The 20,691-nt window shown below is 37.9% G+C and overlaps 1 protein-coding gene and 3 non-coding genes across 4 annotated transcripts in view; all 4 read right to left on the bottom strand.

The window, feature by feature from the left end:
- WDR43 (WD repeat domain 43) overlaps nucleotides 1-20,691 on the bottom strand; it is a 48,293-nt gene that overhangs the window by 14,713 nt on the left and 12,889 nt on the right. Inside the window, exons 4-11 of the mRNA XM_036113248.2 lie at nucleotides 15,790-15,910; nucleotides 14,874-15,013; nucleotides 8,996-9,098; nucleotides 8,400-8,464; nucleotides 6,278-6,449; nucleotides 4,706-4,792; nucleotides 3,685-3,816; nucleotides 1,966-2,097 (exon numbers count right to left, since the gene is read on the bottom strand). Coding sequence (XP_035969141.1) covers nucleotides 1,966-2,097; nucleotides 3,685-3,816; nucleotides 4,706-4,792; nucleotides 6,278-6,449; nucleotides 8,400-8,464; nucleotides 8,996-9,098; nucleotides 14,874-15,013; nucleotides 15,790-15,910 — 952 coding nt within the window. The remainder of the gene's footprint in view (nucleotides 1-1,965; nucleotides 2,098-3,684; nucleotides 3,817-4,705; nucleotides 4,793-6,277; nucleotides 6,450-8,399; nucleotides 8,465-8,995; nucleotides 9,099-14,873; nucleotides 15,014-15,789; nucleotides 15,911-20,691) is intronic.
- LOC118549100 (small nucleolar RNA SNORD53/SNORD92) lies at nucleotides 3,318-3,393 on the bottom strand. The gene has a single exon (XR_004923896.1). It is a non-coding gene; the product is annotated as a small nucleolar RNA SNORD53/SNORD92 (small nucleolar RNA).
- LOC118549104 (small nucleolar RNA SNORD53/SNORD92) lies at nucleotides 4,151-4,230 on the bottom strand. Its single transcript, XR_004923901.1, has one exon. It is a non-coding gene; the product is annotated as a small nucleolar RNA SNORD53/SNORD92 (small nucleolar RNA).
- LOC118549101 (small nucleolar RNA SNORD53/SNORD92) lies at nucleotides 15,330-15,414 on the bottom strand. Its single transcript, XR_004923897.1, has one exon. It is a non-coding gene; the product is annotated as a small nucleolar RNA SNORD53/SNORD92 (small nucleolar RNA).

The following is a 20,691-nucleotide window of genomic DNA, read 5'->3' as shown; positions in this document are numbered from 1 at the left end:
TGGGGAAATCTCCATTCTTTTTCTCTTTTTTAGGTTATTTTAAGCCCTTCACTATAACTTTTACAGGTCTTTTCCAGCATACAATTTTCCAGGATTCTAGATTCCAATTACTTCTACTGAAATAAATGTATCACCTAAAGAACCTTAATAACAAAAAAGTCTTATGTGTACAATCCTTTACAATTTAAGAAGTGCTTCCATAAGGATCATTTCATTTGTTTTTCCAACAACTCTGTGACACCTGATAAAAGAACACACTGTCACCTTTGAAGTGCGAAAAGATTTTAACCTGAAGCTTCTAGATCCAATTACCAGTGTACAGGAAATATGTTAGAGGACCATGTTAAATGATACCATTTTTAGATTAAATGACCCAACAAAATGGGAGTTTTGCGGGAGGCAAAATCCAGAATGTGAGAATCTTTATAGGGCAAATAACTTAGCTTCTCCAAAACATTAACTGCAAGAGACAGAAGATACATCTCTCCCCAGTACTGTGTGGACTTTATGGGGATTCTGTTTTGAAGAAAGCAAACATAAAAACTTAAGTTTATGAAACAATCAGGGAAATGTAAACATGGTAATAGATATTTGATGATTTTGAGGAATTACTCTTTACTTTTTTTAGGTGTGATAATGGATTGTGGTTGTTTTCAAAAGGAGTTGTTATTGTCAGGGTTGAAGAGGGATGTATTTAAGAATAAAATGATGTCTCTATGCTTCACTATAACCCGGGGAGGCATGTGGGCAGACAGATGACACAAGGACAGATAGATCTGGCTAGTGTAGGTAATTTCTGAAACTGAGTGATGAGTTCATGGGGGGGCCACTGTAATAATTTTAAAGGTTTTGAAATGTTTCTTTAAAAAAAAAATGGTAGCTGATTTAGTTGTACTGAGAAAGGTTAAAATGGACAGTTAAGGAGATAATAATGGCAAATAAGTTATATTACATTTTAAAAACATTGTCTATTGTTTTCTATAGCTTATTTTTCACCTAGGTTTCTATGCCATGTTAACTAAAAACCACCTCCCAAATTACATACATTCACAAACTATTTTACAACTAATGTTAAAAGTAATTTTAGGATGTGCTGGTTTCTCCTCTCATTTTGCAAAATCACCTTAGACAAAAATGATATTTCCATTTAGATCAAAATATAAATCAGAAAGACACTATTCATAGGTTACCCAAATAAAGTTAACATATGAATAAAGTCACATCAATACTAAGTGGCACCATATATCATTGAATCACTAAGAATAAATGGACTTAAGAAAATGTAAACTGCTTTAATCTAATCAGACAGTACTTAAAACCAATTTTTACACTTAATTTTTTTCCACAGACCAGTATTAAATTCTGAAATCTAAGAAGACCTAATTAAGTAACTTCATACAAGCAGTCACCAACTTACAAACACAGAAATAATAAATGCCTCCCTTATACAAATTTCTAGTATTTTTACCTCTAAATACTTCACAACATAACCCCCAACCCTCCTGAATTTTTCCCCCAAACCTCCTACCCATTGCCAAGGTTCCACCTCACCGCCCCCTCTCACGGCCAGGGGGACATAAGTTTCTGGAATCCAGAGTAAAAACTCAGGAACGCATTTTCCTACAGAAAAAAATATAAATTGTGATCTAGAATGCTGAGTATTATAGTTCAGCTACACTATGTTTATAAAGGCTTTTGTGAACTAAAGCCTAAGACCTAATAACAATTCAAAACAGTATTTCTATGAGAAAATGCATTCCAGGTTCAAAATAATTTAATACAATGCCTTTGTAGGTTGGTGACTGTCTGTATAGTGCCACCAAGTGATAAATGTTTGACTAGACTCACAAAATATTAAATTCAAAACAGCTACATCACATGACTATCACTGAGTGTGCTATGTCAATCACTTTCTAAGAAAAATTAACTGTGTTAATTCATTTTAAAAACTGCCAGAATACTTACATTTAGCATTTCAAAATCATTACTTTCTAAACCCTGTGTGAGAAGAACTGGAAAGCTATTTGTCTGTGGAAGGTCATCCTTTTCTTTCTTTGTATCTATATCCAGTGCTCCCAGGCGCTCTTCAATGCTAATCTGCAGAACAGAAACGATCATTAACGTTAAACCAGACAAGGCTTAAAGTAGTTTGGTCAAGGGGTGACTGGGTGGTTCCCAGATTGATGATTCCCAATCAAAGTTTCCAGATCCCAGTGAAAAAAAAACAACTGCCCAACAAATCATGATTTAAAAATGTAATTCATAAACACATCTATATAAGTTTCAAAAAAGGCAAGCACCTGGCATCTATTACTAAAACAGAAGAAAAGACCTATTATGGAAGAAGCTTTGTCATCAGCCTCAGATCTGCAAAAAGGAAACAAGTATTATCAAAAAAAATTAAAAATAAAGACAGCTATTTTGTCAAAACAATTTATAAAATGCCTATTTTTGTCTTTATTAGTCAGTTCCAAATGGTGATTTATTTTCTAGAAGATGCTCTACTACAACTAAGTCTCCTTCATAAATATCTAAAATTTAAGCGTAAATAAACATGATTCAATTTGCTACACAAAAACTCAATTCTAGGGGCGCCAGGGTGGCACAGTCCGTTAAGCATCAGACATTTGGTTTCAGCTCAGGTTGTGATCTCAGGGTATTGAGACTGAGCCCGGCATCAGACTCTGCACTCAGCGCAGTCTGCTTAAGACTCTCCCTCTCTCTCTGCACCGCCCCCTCCCGCCTCCCCATGCGCTCATGCAAGCGCGCACTCTCTAATAAATATTTAAAAAAAAAACAAACCCTCAATTGTAGAGAACTGATCTCTTATTAAAACAAGACAACCATGTTCTGCCAGCCTTTTAGTAACTAAATCAAAATACAAATGTTCTACAACTACCAAAGCAGATAGGCTTTGGCAAAACCTCCTATTTGGGTTATCTTATCAAAAACAAAAACGGCAGGAGGAAATTAAAGAAATGGATGTAGGCCAAGATAAAGAAAGTTGGCACATTATTTTTAAATACAGATACCATGTTTTTGAGAAATAATTTTTATGAATAGCTTTTTAGCCCCAACCCCCCCACCCAATAAAGACATTTAAAATCAGATAAAGAAACATGACATCTTTTCTCTAAAGATAAAAGTTCGAGTTCTAGATCATTTACGGTGACACACATGAAGAAGGGCTGCAGACAGTAGTACAGTAACCACAGGAAGGAAGGTCTACGGAGTTGAGAAAAAAATCAAATTTCTAAGTACTTTAAGAGGTTATAATGACCACTTCTAAAAACCAACTATCACTAAACTAGCCAGGATTGCTCAGACAGCCAAGAGAAGAGGCATCACTGATAGTCAGCAACAAGCGAAACCCAGTGGAAATCATCACAGCAAGTCCTGGCTTCATGTATTCAATTACGTGATCCAGCTGACCACTAACAATGGCCAAAACAGCACCCTCTATGGTTAGTGCAAGTCTGTCTTCTCCATTAACAGTGGCCAAGTAAATGTCTCACAGACTACAGTCTGGAATTTCGGATCCTATGCTGCTGGGGACGAGGGAGAGGTTAACAGCAGCAATTTCAGTAAGTTCCTGAAGTTCCAAGTTTGGCTCTATCCCAATGTATTCGTTAGAGTCTCACAAGTAATCTTAAATTTCAAACTCAAAAATTGTGAGTGTATTACCTCATTTTCCCCCAATTTCCTCTTGCTCTCTACTTCCTCAGTTTGTGGAGGAGCAGGCTTGATAGCTGCATGATGACCAGGTACCCCTGGCACCAGAACTTTTGCTTCAGAATTCATCACCGGTGTTCTCACCTGTTGAACGGGAATAGCGGGAACGTGACACAGGAAATGATGCCTTAGTCCTGGCAAAACTGAGCCCCAGTGAGGAAACTAACAACATCTAAAAGGTTTTTCTACTAGAAAATCTAATATAACTAACTTAATATGACATGAATTAAAGATAAATTTTAAGTGAATGTTGGCAAGTAAGTTTTTAAATTATAATCTGAAAGTTCATAGTTTTAAAGCTTTCAATACCACATAAGAGTAAAAACCAGGAACATTTACAGATTATCAATTACTTAAAAATGTTAGAGTGAAGTTGGTACGCTTTATGACCACCTCCAGGAATCCAGCTTTGCCAGAAACGCTCAGACAGCCAAGAGAAAGGTGTCATCTCTGGAACTCAGCCAGAAGCGAAACCATATATGGATGTCATCATAGCATGTCTTGGCTTTCCTTTACTCATTAAACTGCCAAACATATGAGATCTACATGTAGATGCCATGTTAAATTCAAAATAAAGCATCAAGATGATCATCTTATACAATGTTCAATTCCAGACCCATAATTTTAAGCTTTATTCCACCCTTAAATATAGGATTCCTCAAAGTTATGCTCCTTCAAATACTGACATCAGTAAAATAATTTATTGATAAATGTGATATTTAATGATCATACATGGGGGGAGGGGCTAACTCCCAAGTCTTCAACTTCTAGTTGTCTGTTCACTCATGCATTCAACAAACGAAGAGCACAGAAACAAAAGTGGTTTTATAATCTCGTTACCTGAAACCTAATCCCACAAATTTGTTAGACAAGATCATAAAGAGGATATTAAAGAGTCTAAACATAATAATATATTACAATTAGATTTACCCAAATCTCTTTTTTCTCAACTTCTAATATGAAATGCACTCACCTTTGTTATAGCCGTTTCTACTTTGGGGGCCCAGCAGTTTGAAATATCTCTTACTAAACACACATGAGGTTCTTTGGAATTTAAAGCCTGGGAATATAATTTTAAAGGGGAGGGAGTGTGACGGGGGGGGGGAAAAAAAGAGTGTCAAACAAAGCAATTGGGAATAAGAATAACATGAAAAGCAAATTCCTACTTGTGCATTTTTATAAAAATACAAAAAAGTACAGAAAGCTTCCCCACAAAACTGAGCCACTCAGACTGATCACCATTCAGACTGATGGAAGCAGAGAAAAGTGGGTCAACTCTGAAGATATTAAGCATAATGTGTACTTTCTTCAGTTATGAACTGCTCAAATTTTTCACATGTATAGCTTTAAGAAATCAACAGTCTTTTTAAATGTAACACATTTTAAAGAAAACATTCTAGTCTGTCACCCTTGTAAATAGAATAGTCTAGGCTAAAAAAGAATGGTCCTACCCTAAAACTTCCTACTGCTCTACTTTCCACAAGCAGGTCAAAGACAGCACTGCTGATGAACAATAATGCTCTTGGGTGGACCTCTACACCCTGATGTGGTACTAAATAGGGGGGACAATCAGATGTAGCAAAGTACATGTTACCCATAACCATAAGGCTTTAAGGTTATATGTAATTCTCTATAACCATATAATGAATCAATACCCGGAAGGACATAAAACAAGCAGGAAACAATGGCTTTATGGGCAGAGGAGGGTTGGGGGTGGGGGGTCGTCCACTTATGGCAAGAAGACTTAGGTTTACAGCTTAACGCCTTTCTCCTTTTTTTATTAAACCATATCCATGTGTTAAATTTTTAGAAAAAGCAAAGAGTTTAATAAACTCAAGAGCTTAAACTTAAGTTTTAATTAAATGTGAGTTTAAATTAAAATAAACTCAACAGGAGTTTGCTTGGGCATGTAATATTCCACTCATCATCTCCCAGAGGGCCTTACTGAATAAAAGCAGTATAAATACAAGCTGAAGAAATCACCTATTGGACATGCTTATAACTCTCCAAAAGTCTCCAAAGAAACTTCTGCCATCAAAAAAGTTAAGTGACTGAACCACCCATTACATTTCCACTGAGAAAATTCAATGGATAATGTTACTAAGGGCTCTTTTATTAAGATTCAGCTTTTGAGTAATTGGGTAAAATTCACTCATACATGTGCTGACCAGAACATTAGCCACTAGGGATGTGGGGCTACTGAGCACTTGAAATGTGGCTATTCCAAACTGAGATGTGCTTGTAAGTGAAAATATAATCAAATATCAAAGACATAATACCAAATAAAGGAGGGGAATAAAATATCTCAAATAATTTTTCATACCAAGGATTAAAATATTCTGGATATGCTGGGTTAAGTAAAATTAAATACATAGCTCTCACAAACTAAAATAAACCACCGAGTGAAAGGTCCTTCAGTTAAGGGAAAATACATGACTTCTTTCTAAGTATTCCAATAAGCAGACCAATGAGTCATTTCGAAATCATTTTTTTCCATGGCCTTGTTGATGATGTATTGTTCTACTCCAGAGTAGCATCTACGTACCACTCGCTCAATGATGGGCTGAAACCAATTGCCATATACAAGCAATAATGACATTTTGTCTGAGCAAAAACCAGCTGCTAGAATAGGGATGGGTTTTGGTGTTGATTTCTTGCCTTTCCCAGGTGTCGCTATCTGAATTGTGCAGTTTGAAGTCAAAGGCTTTTTGCAGTATCTAGAAGTGAAAAAAAATTAATTAGAAAATTCAAAGTAACATCTCATAGGAATGCTTGAAAGTTGGCCTCAAGTCAGGAAATGCAACCCCCCTGTGGCCTCCCCACTACGTCCACAGTGACCAGGGTCCCCACAGCACCAGTGCTGCTGTCAAGACCTCATCTAGCAAGACCTCACCATCAAAATCTGCCTGGAGACCATGTGCCCTTCTAACCCACTGTCAAGCCCCACAAGAGGCCCACGCTCCAAGTGCTCTCTTGCTGCCTTGAGCTTCAACCCCAGATGACTCTCTACATCTGTTCCAATCAGCACTATCCCCAATTGTTTCCAACCCCCAAAAGCCTCACTATGATCTCTGCAACACAGTTCCAGGAGCAAAATTATTAGCAAAATGTAATCAACAGAATCCCATCCTCAATTTCTCCTCTAAGGGTTTTCTTCACCTTCTTGCTCTACACTGGCTCATCAGGGCAGATCTCCCAAGTTGTAGCTGTTTTCTCTCCACACTCTTTGTGTCAGAAGCCTTGGACATCATTTAAGTGTGCTCTTTGTTCTTCACAAACATTTCAAGACAAGTGTCTCTCCCTCTTTCATCTCTGTAACCTTGGGAAATGCTGTCACCCAATACCAGCTACCTCCCTCTCCTGCTGCCATCCAATGATTTCTGGGTCACTCCCCCTTATTTCTTCAAGATTCTAGTGGCTCCACTGTCATTCTGGCCAACACTGTCTCAAGTGGTCTCTGTATTCGCCACACAGGCTGATGATCTTTCTGACACACTGTCCTCCCAGGTCCGAACCCTTCCCACCTCCAACAACCCTGGCCTTTACCGTGTCTCAGCCACTCACACCACAGACATCTTATCACCAAAAAGTGCACCCCACTATCCCTATCTTTCCAGCTCACTCCCCTTAGTTATCTGGACTCCACAACCATCTCTATCCAGGACTTCTGGCCTCTGCTTTGGCCTCTGACCCCTCTGTAATCTATTGTCAACACATCAGACAAAACGACTTAAAGCTTAATGCCTTAACACTTAGGTCAAACCTCATCAGTCTTCTGCAAAAAAGCAAAGGCTTACTACTGACCAAGGAGAGGGGACCAAGTCCTCACTCCAGCCCACTACTTCTGGGCCCTCAAGTTATATATTCCACGTACACATATGACTATGTAAATAAAAGCCTCAAGTGTTAACACACAAAATGTTAACAGTAACCTCTAGGGAGTAGAACTCAATGGAGGGAGAATTAGGCTTTATAATCAACTGTCTATGCTTCCTAAATGTTTTAAAATAATGTTTTATACTTTCATAACTATTTTATATTTAAATAAGTTGCTACACTACGATTGTAAAAGGAAGGATACCAACTGACAAAAAGTTGAAACCATTTTAAAGTTTACATGACTTAGTCTTAGACCATGTTTATAGAGTATGGCAGAGATTGGCAAACTTTTCTATAAAGAGCAGACAGTATTTTAGTTTTGGGGGACCACATATTGATTTGACCAACAGATCATAATTTAGTGACCCTTAGTCTAGGACTACTACACATCACAACAGCAATACTCCCCTCTATTCACCAAAACACTAGCATTGCCATGCTGCACTGATCCACCACATATGTATTGTCAAAGTTAGAAATTAAGGTTTTACCAAGCTCACAAGCAAAGTTTTCCAACTGAACCACTTTCTTTTAAAATGTATTATTAGAACTGCCAACATTTACTAAGCACATATTGTAAAACTACTTTACTAATAAGCACAAATATGAAAAAATGGTCCATGACTCCAAAAACTTGAGTTCTTACTGGGAATGTATGTAGTCATGTGGATAAAGAATAATGCTTTCAAAATAATCTAACTGAAAAGGAATATAATGCAAAGAATATTGAGGTGGGAATAAAAAAGAGTAACAAATCAGGGAAAGAAAATAAACGAGAAATTTCTTACCCATTTAATATGTGTTCAAAAAGATGAACTTGACCATCTCTGCAAACAACAGCTAACTTGACAGGCTAAGAGAAAAATTTAACTGATTACTCTAATGAGTCAATACCAAACCAACTATTCTCCCCCCTCCCCTGCCCTTGAAATAACCAGAGAAAAAGTTAGAACACCAAGGTTGCAAAACTCCTGCATTTAAAAATCCTTACTGTCATCAAAATGACAACTGGAGTGGTTGTTGTGAAGCTTAGAAATAAAAGCGTAGGGGAAGAAGAGAATAGTAAGGAAAATGCAGCCTGCAAGTTAGAGAAGCAAAGTCACTACTACCAAGTGCAGAGACTGACAAAAGGGACCTGGCAGGCCCTGCACGGCAGAGCAGTTGGTTGGGATCGCTGCAAATGCCTCTGCACGCTGACCCCTCCCCTCGAAAGTGCATCACAGTGACTGAACGCTCATCCCGGAGAGCCTAAGATTTTTGTTATATTTTGTTCTCCCTCCCTGGTGTCCCCTTCTTTCCCAAATCATTAAATCATCAAAACACTAATTTTAAAAATACAATTTGTGAAATCCAAAAACAAATTCTCAAAAATCAAGCCATTTACCTCTTCCTTATTTTCTGACAAAGTCAAATCAATATAGACAGGTTCATCTGTGACTGTAAAAGACATCACTGCATTCTTTTCTTTGTTTTCTGACCGGACCTGCCTAGATAACAAAACCAATGATTAGATAAAAAGAAATTAAAAAAAAGAAAAAAAAAGATGAGCACCTATGGGGAGTCACGGCATTAGATTCGCCATAGCTTTTGCATCCTGAAAGCTAAATAAGGGGACTACAGATCAATCTCAGTATTTGTGGAACTTCCATGGTCTTTAACAGCTATGCTCAGAGCAGTGAAATTTAAGAGTTGCCAACAATGTTAAACAAGGCTATATGCTCGGACTTATTTCAGCTCTCATACTATATACTAGTAAGTATTATTAGTATTATTTAGAATACTAAAAAGATTCTTTGTAGTGCCACTTTTTTTGCTTTTATGCTTTTTGTTGATTTCACTGTTTAAAATGTCCCCTAAGTATAGTGCTGAAGTGCTGTCTAGTGTACCTAAGAGGAAAAAGCTGATATTCCTTATGGAAAACAAGTATTTGTGCTAAGTAAACTCTGTTCTGACATGAATTAATCAACTATATTATACAGCTGATTAATTAATGTCAGAGTGTGTATATAGTTACACACAACTTGTTATATATACGTGTGTGTGTGTGTGTGTGTGTGTATATATATAAAACAAAGTATTTTTAAACAGAAACACATAGGGGCGCCTGGGTGGCTCAGTCGTTAAGCGTCTGCCTTCGGCTCAGGTCATGATCCCGGGGTCCTGGGATCGAGCCCCGCATCAGGCTCCCTAGCTCCGCGGGAAGCCTGCTTCTCCCTCTCCTGCTCCCCCTGCTGTGCTCTCTCTCTCACTGTCAAATAAATGAATAAAATCTTAAAAAAAAAAAAAAAACAGAAACACATAAAACAAGGTTATGTATTGATTAGATGACAAAGATGTGACCAACGAGGCTTACAGAAATCTAACCCTGTATTTCCCAGAGGGATAATAGCTCAGTATCACCAACTCAGTGCTCATGAGGACTTTATACAACTATACAACTGCAAATATCGAGAACTGACTGTATGTATATACCCATGTATATATGCAAAACCAGTTCATTGTAAATAGTCTTTTCAACAAACGGTACTGGGACCAGTGGATATTCCCAATACCAAAATATACATTTCCATCCATTCTTTGGGAATGCAAACTTTTGTGCGGCCATCCTGGAAAAAAGCATGCAGGTTCCTCAAAAAGTGATCCAGGAATCGCATACTAGGTATTTACCCAAAGAATACAAAAATACTAATTCAAAGGGATACATGCACCCTGATGTTTCTACAATAATATCTCCAGTAGCCAAATTACAGAAACAGCCCAAGTGTCCACTGATTGATGAATGGATAAAGATGTGACACACACATACACACACAAACACACACACACACACACACACTATGGAGTATTACTCAAGCCATAAAAAAGAATGAAATCTTGCCATTTGCAATGACATGGGTGGAGCCTGCTTAAGATTCTCTCTGCCCCGTGCCCCCCCTCCCGCCCCCACCACACCCTGCTCTCTCTCAGGAAAAAAAAAAAAAGAGTACACTTGTGATGAGCACCAGGTGCTATATGGAAGTGTGAGTCAGTATATTGTACACCAGAAACTAGTATTACACTTTATATTAACTGGAATTTAAATAAAAACTTAAAAAAAAAAAAATGCCATATATCTTTGCACCATATACAGAAATTAACTCAAACAGACCACAGAATCAAATGTAAGACTTAAAACTAAAACTTTCAGGAGAAAATCTTTGTGACCTTGGATTAAGCAAAGATCTCTAAACATGATCTGGACTTCATCAAAATTAAAAACATCTCTTCAAAAAGACAAGGCACATAGTAGGAGAAAATATTTGCAAAGCATATACCTGATTAATGGGTTTATATTCAGAATATACACAGAATTCTCAAAACTCAGTAACAAAACAAACCCAATAAAAAATAGGCCAAAATATTTGACACTCATCAAGAAACATATCCAGATAGCAAACAGGCACATAAAAGATTCTCAACATCAGTGGCGATTAGGGAAATGCAAATTAAAACCACAGTGGGGTACCACTACATACCTATTAAAATGGCTAAAATTAAATGATATATCAAGCACTGGTGAAAATATGAATTCACACTCTTTATACACAGCTAGTTAGAACGTAAAATGGTACAACCACTTTGAAAAAACTTGACAATTTCTTTTTTTTTCTCTTTTCCTCATAGGCTCTAAGCCCAAAGTGGGACTTGAAGTCACAACCCTGAAATCAAGAGTCACATGTTCTGACTGAGCCAGCCAGGCGCCCAAATTTGGCAATTTCTTAAAAAGTTAAATATACACCTATCATTATGATCCCCCCACTACACTCCTAGGTATTTATTTACCCAAGAGAAATGAATCATATGTCCGTAGAAAGATTATACCCAAATGTCCATAATAGCTTTATTTGTAATGTCCCAAATATGTCAACAAGCCTGGTGACTATAGAGTGGGGATGCGGATTATAAAGGGATATGAAGAAACTCTTAGGAGCAATGCACATGGTCACTGTCAATTGTGGTAATTGATTTCATGGATGTATACATATGTTAAAACTTTATCAAATTGTATACTTCGAATATGTGCAATTTATTCATAATATATAAAAACAGGAGAATGGTGGTCCCCAGGTCCTGGAGAGCAGGAGAAATGGAGAGAGGATGTTGGTGAAACGGTACAAACTTTCAACTATAAGATGAATAAGGTCTGGAGATCTAATGTACAACATGGTGGTTATAGTTAACAATACTGTATTATATACTTCAAACTTACTAAGAAAATAGATCTTAAAACATTCTTGCCACAAAAAAGAAATGGTAATTAGTGAGGTGATGGAGATAGTAACTAACCCTGGTAATCACTTTGCAATATACATGTGTATCAAATCATCACACTGTACACCTGAAACTTACACAATGTTTTATGTCAATTATATCTCAATAAAGCTGGAAAAAAATTAGGATAATACTGTTAAAAAAGAGGAAGAAAACATGCAATTATACATCAATTATACCTCAATAAAGGCATTTTAAAAATTTAAGGCACAGTAACTAAAAAATGACTGAGTAGCAGTAACAAAAATGATTTGCAAACCCAATTCAAAATCAGTTTTATCAACTAGTGAGACTTTATGCATTCACCAGTAAACAATCTTTCAATATTTTTGTGTCTAGAAGAAAATTAAGAGCTTATCTGATCAATTCTAAGTATTTCCATTTATAAATTCTTCATAAAACACTAATTCTAACTCGAAGCCTTTTATACATGTTCAAAATCACTGCCAACAGACTACTTTATACAGAAGAAACTGTTATCTTAGTTCCTCAGTAGGAGATAGTACTGTCCTTACAGTAATATCAAAGTCTTTTTTTGTTGAATTTTTTCATTCAGCAGCAAGAAACCTTAAATGTTATTTCCTAAAAGAAATATGTCTTTCAAAGGTAATTATCAGGCAACCTTAGGCTTGTTCTACCTACCAAAACACAAAGTTTTCCATAAATGGCCCTCTGGGGCAGCCTTTTAATACGGTTTTGTAATTTTTCAAGTTTACTCCTCTGTAACTAGGAAGCCCTCAGGCATACACATACTATTTGAGGGATGTTAAGACAACAGAAATCAACGTTTCTTTTATAGAAAAAATTTTGTAGTTGGAGACCCCTAGGTCTAGGGAGCCAAAGAGTTGAAGCATTTTTAAGACCGACACCTGTGGGTGCCTGGGTGGCTCAGTCTGTTAAGTGTCTGCCTTCGGCTCAGGTCATGATCTCAAGGTCCAGGGATCGAGCCCCACAATGCTGCTCACCGGGGAGTTTGCTTCTCCCTCTCCCTTTGCCCCCCCCCCACTTGTGCACATGCACACACGCACTCTAATAAATGAAAAATAAAATTTAAAAGAAAAACAGAAAAGATTGAAACATCTGAGTAATATCAGGAGGCTCTGGTGGTATATTTTAACTTTCTAGCTTTACTAATACATAGAACTAAGAGGAATTATCCCAATAGGCACACCTCAAAAACCAAACACAGGACAGAAAACCAACACGATGTGATTAACAGAGGCATAATTAGGAACTATGACTCAGCTGCTAGTTTGAAGGTGAACAGAGGTCCACACTAGGCCTCATGAACCTGTCCCCACCCAACTATGTCAAGATTACGTATTTGATGAGGCCTACTTCTTATGAGTATTATTTGGTGTAAATTCATAGTAACCTTATATGGTCAAGAACAAGCTCAACTAATTGATTACTAGGATGGGAAACTACTTGTTTTTTATTTATTTATTTTTTTTTTAAAAGATTTTATTTATTTATTTGACAGAGAGAGAGACAGCGAGAGAGGGAACACAAGCAGGGAGAGTGGGAGAGGGAGAAGCCGGCTTCCTGCTGAGCAAGGAGCCATATGTGGAACTCGATCCCAGGACCCCGGGATCATGACCTGAGCCGAAGGCAGACACTTAACCATCTGAGCCACCCAGGCGCCCCACTACTTGTTTTTTAAATCTCCATTTATTCTGTCCATTAATAGCACGTTTAAAAAAAAAAAAAGCTTCACCATCAGATCTCATAAAATCTAAGAAAACTCTTGTTTTCTAAAAATTAAAAACTTTCCAACAGCCATTTAATACCAAATTAATTTTTACTTTTAAAAGTAGGGCCGGGGGCGCCTGGGTGGCTCAGCTGTTAAGCGTCTGCCTTTGGCTCAGGTCATGATCCCAGGGTCCTGGGATAGAGCCCCGTGTCTCGGGGCTCCCTGCTCCAAGGGGAGCATGCTTCTCCCTCTCCCACTCCCCCTGCTTGTGTTCCCTCTCTCACTGTCTCTTTATCAAATAAATAAAATCTTTAAAAATGATTAATTAATAAATAAATAAATAAATAAATAAATAAATGTAGTGCCAGGTTTCACTCATATGTGGAATATAAGGAATAGTGCAGAGGACATAGGGGAAGGGAGGGAAAACTGAATGGGAAGAAATCAGAGAGGGAGAAAAAACATAAGAGACTCTTGACACCGGGAAACAAACGTTGTGGGGGGGGGGGGCCGACTGGGTGATGTGATGAGCACTGGGTGTTAATATGCAACTAATGAATCACTGAACATTACATCAAAACTAATGACGTACTATAGTTGGCTAACTGAATTTAAATAAATAAATAAATAAATGAATGAATAAAGCTAGCAAGCCGGGGCGCCTGGCTGACTCAGTCAACAGAGCACGTGACTCTTGATTTTGGGGTTAAGTTCAAGCCCCACACTGGTTGTCAACTACTTAAAATCTTGGGGGGAAAAAAAAGGGAGTTCCAAGGAAAATTAGTAACAGCAACTATTGCAAAAAGCAGAAGAAAAACAAAACAAAACAAAACAAAAAAATGGGGGGAGTGGGGGTGCCTAATTGGGAATTTTCATACAAAGCCAAGGAATTAAATGTCTTCAGTAAAAGATCGGTAAATAGACATTACTGCACTAACCCAGAAGTCCTATCTATTTCAATAAAATCAGAGATTATCCCAATATTTTTAAGAAGGTTATTTATCATTTGCCCAATCACAAAAATACTCAGACTGCTCTACCTCTGAACAAGCAAAAAGGAGGTTCTATTATATAATGCTCTTAAATTTTTCTCATAAAGATCTGTTTTTTAGGCAGGCTCAATTCTTCATTACAAGTCAAAGTAAATCTAATACTAAATACAATAGTTAAGTCTCACATTCACCATCTATATTAACCATACAAGTTGTGACACATTCTTTCAAGGCAATGCTACCTCCAGATCCAAAAGACTACATACCAGACATTGAGTAACCGGTCATGTACTGCTCCAGACAAGAAATAAAGACCAGTGATTCCATCAAAGGGTTGGCTCTCATTAGGAGGTCTGATAGTAGTGAAGATGAGTGACGAAACTGGCGTTGCATGGCCTGTGAAGTGCTAGAGAAAGTTAAATCTCATTTAGGAGAGGGAACAGAGCAGTAACAAAAATTAAAGAGTCCATCTGGACCATAAGCAATACATATGAGCCACATCTGAAATCAGAACTCCAGACTAAAGGTAACAGCTAAATTTAATTCTAAGCAACTGAGGCTATTTGTGCTATATATATTCCTCTCACTAAAACTCCCATCTGAAAATACTGAAAAATCAGGACGTCCTTCTAACTCCCAGGGCCCTACCCACAATCTTTCTTTCTTCCATTTTTTGCATTAAAGATCCACTTAATTCTATCCGTGTTTAAAGGGGTGCCTGGGTGCTCAGACACAGCCAAGGAATTGTAGGTCCTCATTTTACTCTCAGTGAGTCGAAACCACAATTTTAGGGCATCATCACAGCACCAAAAGTACACCCCTGAGCACACTCAAAACGTAATACTACGTCTCCATAGTCAAATACTGTAAATGTACTAAATGCTGGATATAAGCTAGAAATCAAAACTACTATCATTCCACAGCAGAAAAGATTTTTAATTCAAATTCTACTTATTTGTTCTATTCGTTTTTCAAATGCATGTGAAATGAACACATCTAACCTATTTAATATCAACAAACCAGGTTTGGAGGCTAACTTTTGTCTACTGATTCCACTATTTGATATGCCTGAAAATAACAAATCTGTATTCTTAAAATAATATGCTACGGCTCAGACTTTCTGCCCTTCTCCATACTTACTCTAGATGACTGTTAGGCTTACAACTAATTTGATTCACTCACTCTGTAGATTTCTTTGGTCTCCAAAACCCACAGTTTGATTGTTCGACCAGCTGAAAGCAACATCTTTCCATCTGGGCTGATACACAGGGAGCTGACACTGCTATTGTCGCCTTTCCATTTGCTGTATTGTGAAGAGAAACAAAAATGCCTCAGTGAATAGGGAGAAAACTTTACTCAGAGCAAAAAGATAGCAAAAAGCAAATCAGGCATTAAAAATATCACTTAAGGTTCTATGCCACATTACATTCCTTAAAAGCCTGTATCAGGTGACTAACCTTGGACACTAAGGTAAAACCTGCCTGCCCAATAAAACATTCTCAAGAGGTTCCAGAAAATGGAAGAGTAAGAGTTTTAAAAATGTAAAATGGGGGCGCCTGGGTGGCTCAGTTGGTTAAGCAACTGCCTTCGGCTCAGGTCATGATTCTGGAGTCCCGGGATCGAGTCCCACATCGGGCTCCCTGCTCAGCAGGGGGTCTGCTTCTCCCTCTGACCCTTCCCCTCTCATGCTCTCTGTCTCCCATTCTCTCTCTCAGGTAAATAAATAAAATCTTTAAAAAAAAAAAAAAAAGAATGTAAAATGGGTAGTTGTGTATCTTGTGATCTACGAAGTAGATTTTGTTAATGCCCAGGAAACTACCAGACTGGATACCAAGACCACCACAAGTCCATTCTATCCCTTTGGAAAGGCCTTCCAAAGCAGTTACAAACCAGAAATCATAACAGCAAAATAACCTGATTTAAATAAATAAAACTTCTGTACCACAAAATAAGTCACAAACTTAAAGGCAAAAGGCTAAGGCACCTGGGTGGCTCAGTCAGTTAAGCATCTGCCTTCGGCTCAGGTCACGATCTCAGGGTCCTAGGATCAAGCCCCACATCAGGTTCCCTGCTCAGCGGGGAATATGCTTCTCTCTCTCCCTCTCCCCCTCCTCCTCCACCCCTTCGAGCTCTCTATCTCAAATAAATAAATAAAATCTTTAAAAATAAATAAATAAAAACAAAAAATAAACGCAAAAGGCTAGAAAATACCAAAAATATGTAAGAAAAGGATTAATATTCAGAATACATAAACACTCTATATTCAAGAAATAGCTCAAGTTCAAAAAAAAAATGAACTCTAAATAAAAATACACAAAAGATATAAACAGGCAATTCATACAAGAAATTCAAATTGTCAATAAACATGAAAACGATTACTTGATTCAAGTAATCAAGGAGATGCAACAATAATGTAGGAGACGACCTTTTCCTTTACCCTTTTCAGCTCCTAATACTTCTGACAATTTTTCAAATTGTCCAAGAGCTTTGACATTTTATATTCCTTATTCCACACCTATTCACTTAACATATATAAAAAAGACAGCATCACCACCTGACAAGCTTCCCTGCGTCCACCTCGCCACTCAGCAATAACACGCCAGCAGAGAACTAACACCACTACCACAGCTCCCTCCCACCCCCCAGTAAGAGCTGTGCAACTCACACTGTAACCTCCTACACCGGCATCACCTGGAGACTGATTAGACTTTGATTCCCAAACCCCAGCTGGACCTATTAAAACAGCTCTGTCTGCACAAGTAATTCACATGCACATCAGAGCTTGAAAAGCACTAGATTAAAAGATTCCTCTCTAGGAAATGTAACTGGTGCCAAAGTAGTAACCCACACATACTGACATTTGAAGGCTTCCCCATCACTCTACAAATGAAACCCAGCAACTGAGCCACCCACCCACACCGGCCTTCCAATCAGCTTTTTAATGTTTCATTTTCAAATAGTGACAGGCACCCAAGAATCCTCAGTCATTCGAAGAATGCCTTTAACATAAAAGAGGCTAAAATCAAACAAAAATCAAAACACATCCTCAAGAGGGAGATGATGTAAGAAATAAAAGAAAAATACTTTAAATCCTTTAATTATCTTCAGAGAGTTAGAAAATATTATATCCATGAAAGAAACATGGTGCAACAAAAAGAAAATTAAGAGAACAAAAACAAAGCTCCCAGAAGTTAAAAAAATGGTTAGAGAAATTTAAAAATTCACTAGACGATGTGGAAGATGAAACTGAGACAATCTCCCCAGTAACAAAAGAAAAGGACAAAAGGGAAAATAAGAGAGAATAAATTTAAGGGATTAGTCCACGAGATACAACATCTAAGTAATAATAGGTTGTCCTTAGAGAAAGGTCAAAGACAACAGAGGGATGAAATTGTCAAATACACACTAAAAGAAAAATGAAGAACACAGAACTCCCGGGCTAAACGGTCCCCTGTGCGCCAATGTAATTCACTGACTCAATAAAAAATGCACTGGATATTTTAGAACATAAGGTTAATTAGTACTGAAAGCTAAGAACCAATGAAACAAAAACAAATAAATAAATAAACTAATAAACCAATGCTTCAAAATCTGAGGGAGAATTATTTCCAACCTAAAATTATCTTCAAACTATAAATCAACTGTGAGGATACAATAAAGGTGCTAATAGACAAGCAAAATCTCACTAAATTTACCATCCTCATACTTTTCTTAGGAAGCTACCGATTGGTGTGTTTCACAAAAAAGAAGAGAGTAACCCAACAAAGAGACAAATGGGATCCAAGACACAGAGGCTCCATCTGACAAGAGAATTTTCAAAATGATAATGAAAGAAAATCCCAGGATCATTGCTGTTCAGCAGATCCTGGAAGAAAGCTCAGAAATCCTCCAATAAATAGACGAAATTGGAGGAAAGCCTTCAAGAAATAAATACAACTGATTAACTGATGTGCCCCAAAATAACATGCTACCATGAGGGTGAAAATGAGCTAATGATAGGTATATACAAAACTAAGCAAATGAACAAAAAGGCAATTACACACCCCAAGAAAATCAGTTTTATGCCAAGAAATAATAAAAACCTGGTAGAGTACAAGGCTCATCTGTAATAATATTTAATGCAAACAATGAATAGTCCTTCATCAAAAACTGTGATGTACCAATACTGGGAGAATGGAGAGGGGAGAGGCTAGAGGCCGAGAGCTAAATCCTCATCTTCCATAGTAGGAAGTCAACACATAGTACCTAAAATGGAGAGGAATGTAGATACTAGACTTTTCAAGGAATTTTTAATCAAATCAGGCATGCAAGATTTTAATACATAAACGTTAAATAATGATACAAGAGTAAAATAATTGCACAAGAGATACCATAAGATACCATGCAATTACTGGTCAAATGAGTTGGATAGTGTTGGCAAGGCCTGGCGGAAGAGAAGAGATTTCAGTTGGGCCTTCTAGGAAAGGTTAGATTTGGACAGAAGAGGGTGGGGGAAGGGAGGTGGGCAGATGACAAGACCAAAGGCTAGGAGAAAGGGCAGTGAAAGATTTAGAGGATTTAACATACAAGGGAATAATGGCTGATAGAGGATATGGGCCAAAGTATCTTAACAGCAGCATAAGGATGCCAAGAATGAAGTTGGGAACAATATCCTATGGGACTATAGTGTGGATGAGCTCAGGCTCGGATCCAACCTATTTCTCAACTGTAGAGCCTACCTCACATTGTTAAAAAAAAAAAAAATCCAACACTGTGTAGAATGTGAACAGAGCCTTAAACATTAGTAGCCCCTACATGAAGTACTTGACATTATGAACTCTCATCCAGACAGTATTTTAAAAATAGACTGGCATGGTCCCCACCCCAGACCTAGTGGGTGAGAATCTCCACAGGTGTTTCTGACAGTCATCAGTGGAGAAAACTACTGCCACATGTAAATGAAGACACCTACCGAACCTCTAGCCAGATGACCTATTCATCTATACTTGGTGCCCCAAACCCTCCTTCAAATTCTAAGCCTCTATCACCACCTCATCTGCTGAGTCTTGCCTTTCATGTATTATTTCAAATTCAACTTGTCTGAAAACGCAAAACCATTTCCCTCTTCTGACCATAATTCCTACGAACTGTACCTCACCTCTACTCACCAGTAAGTTCACAAAGCTGAAAACTGAAGAGTTAACATTTAACTTATTGCTGTTACTTAATACCCCCTTCCATGCTACCCAAATGTTCTTAGTTGGTATCTTTTCCATTCTCACTTCCCACTCTTACCATCCCACACTTGATCTACTACAACCACCTGGAATCTAGCTTCTCTGCCTTGTTCTGTTTTGTTTTGTTTTTTAATGGCTTCTCTGCCTTTGAACCAGCTCCTTTCCATTTACTCTACACAATGCTGGCAGATGACCTTTTCCTAAAGCATTATCTTGGTGACTTTATTCCCAAGACATTACCTTTAGTGGCGCTCTCCTGCTTACGACATAGAATCTAAAACTCCAAGAAAATAGTTTTAATACCGTAGAAAAACACTGTACCAGAGGGCGCCTGGATGGCTCATTTGGTTAAGCGATTGCCTTCAGCTCAGGTCATGATCCTGGAGTCCCAGGATCGAGTCCCGCATCGGGCTCCCTGTTCAGCAGGGAGTCTGCTTCTCCCTCTGACCCTCCCCCCTCTCATGTGCTCTCTCTCTCATTCTCTCTCAAATAAATAAATCTTAAAAAAAAAAAAAAAAAAAAACCACTGTACCAGAATTCACGACAGTGTAAGAACTTCCCTGCCACTCATTAGCTGTAAGACCATGAGCATCATCATCCTTCCTAGGGTCCTCATCTGCCTAAGTTGAATCAATTCAACATTTACTGAACATCTACTACAAAGCTTATCATAGGATTAGGCACTTGAACTAGTAGAGTTGTCTGAGATTTTTATGTATGACAGTTAAGGCCAGACTCTTAAGATACTTTGGCCCATATCCTCTATCAGCCATTATTCCCTAGTATGTAAATCCTCTAAATCTTTCACTGCCCCTTCTCCTAGCCTTTGGTCTTGTCATCTGCCCACCTCCCTTCCCCCACCCTCTTC

The sequence above is a fragment of the Halichoerus grypus genome, chromosome 10 (assembly GCF_964656455.1).
Source record: "Halichoerus grypus chromosome 10, mHalGry1.hap1.1, whole genome shotgun sequence".
Classification (NCBI taxonomy): Eukaryota; Metazoa; Chordata; class Mammalia; order Carnivora; family Phocidae; genus Halichoerus; species Halichoerus grypus.
The sequence above is the reverse complement of the archived record's forward strand: the minus strand, read 5'-3'. Positions and strand labels throughout refer to the sequence as shown.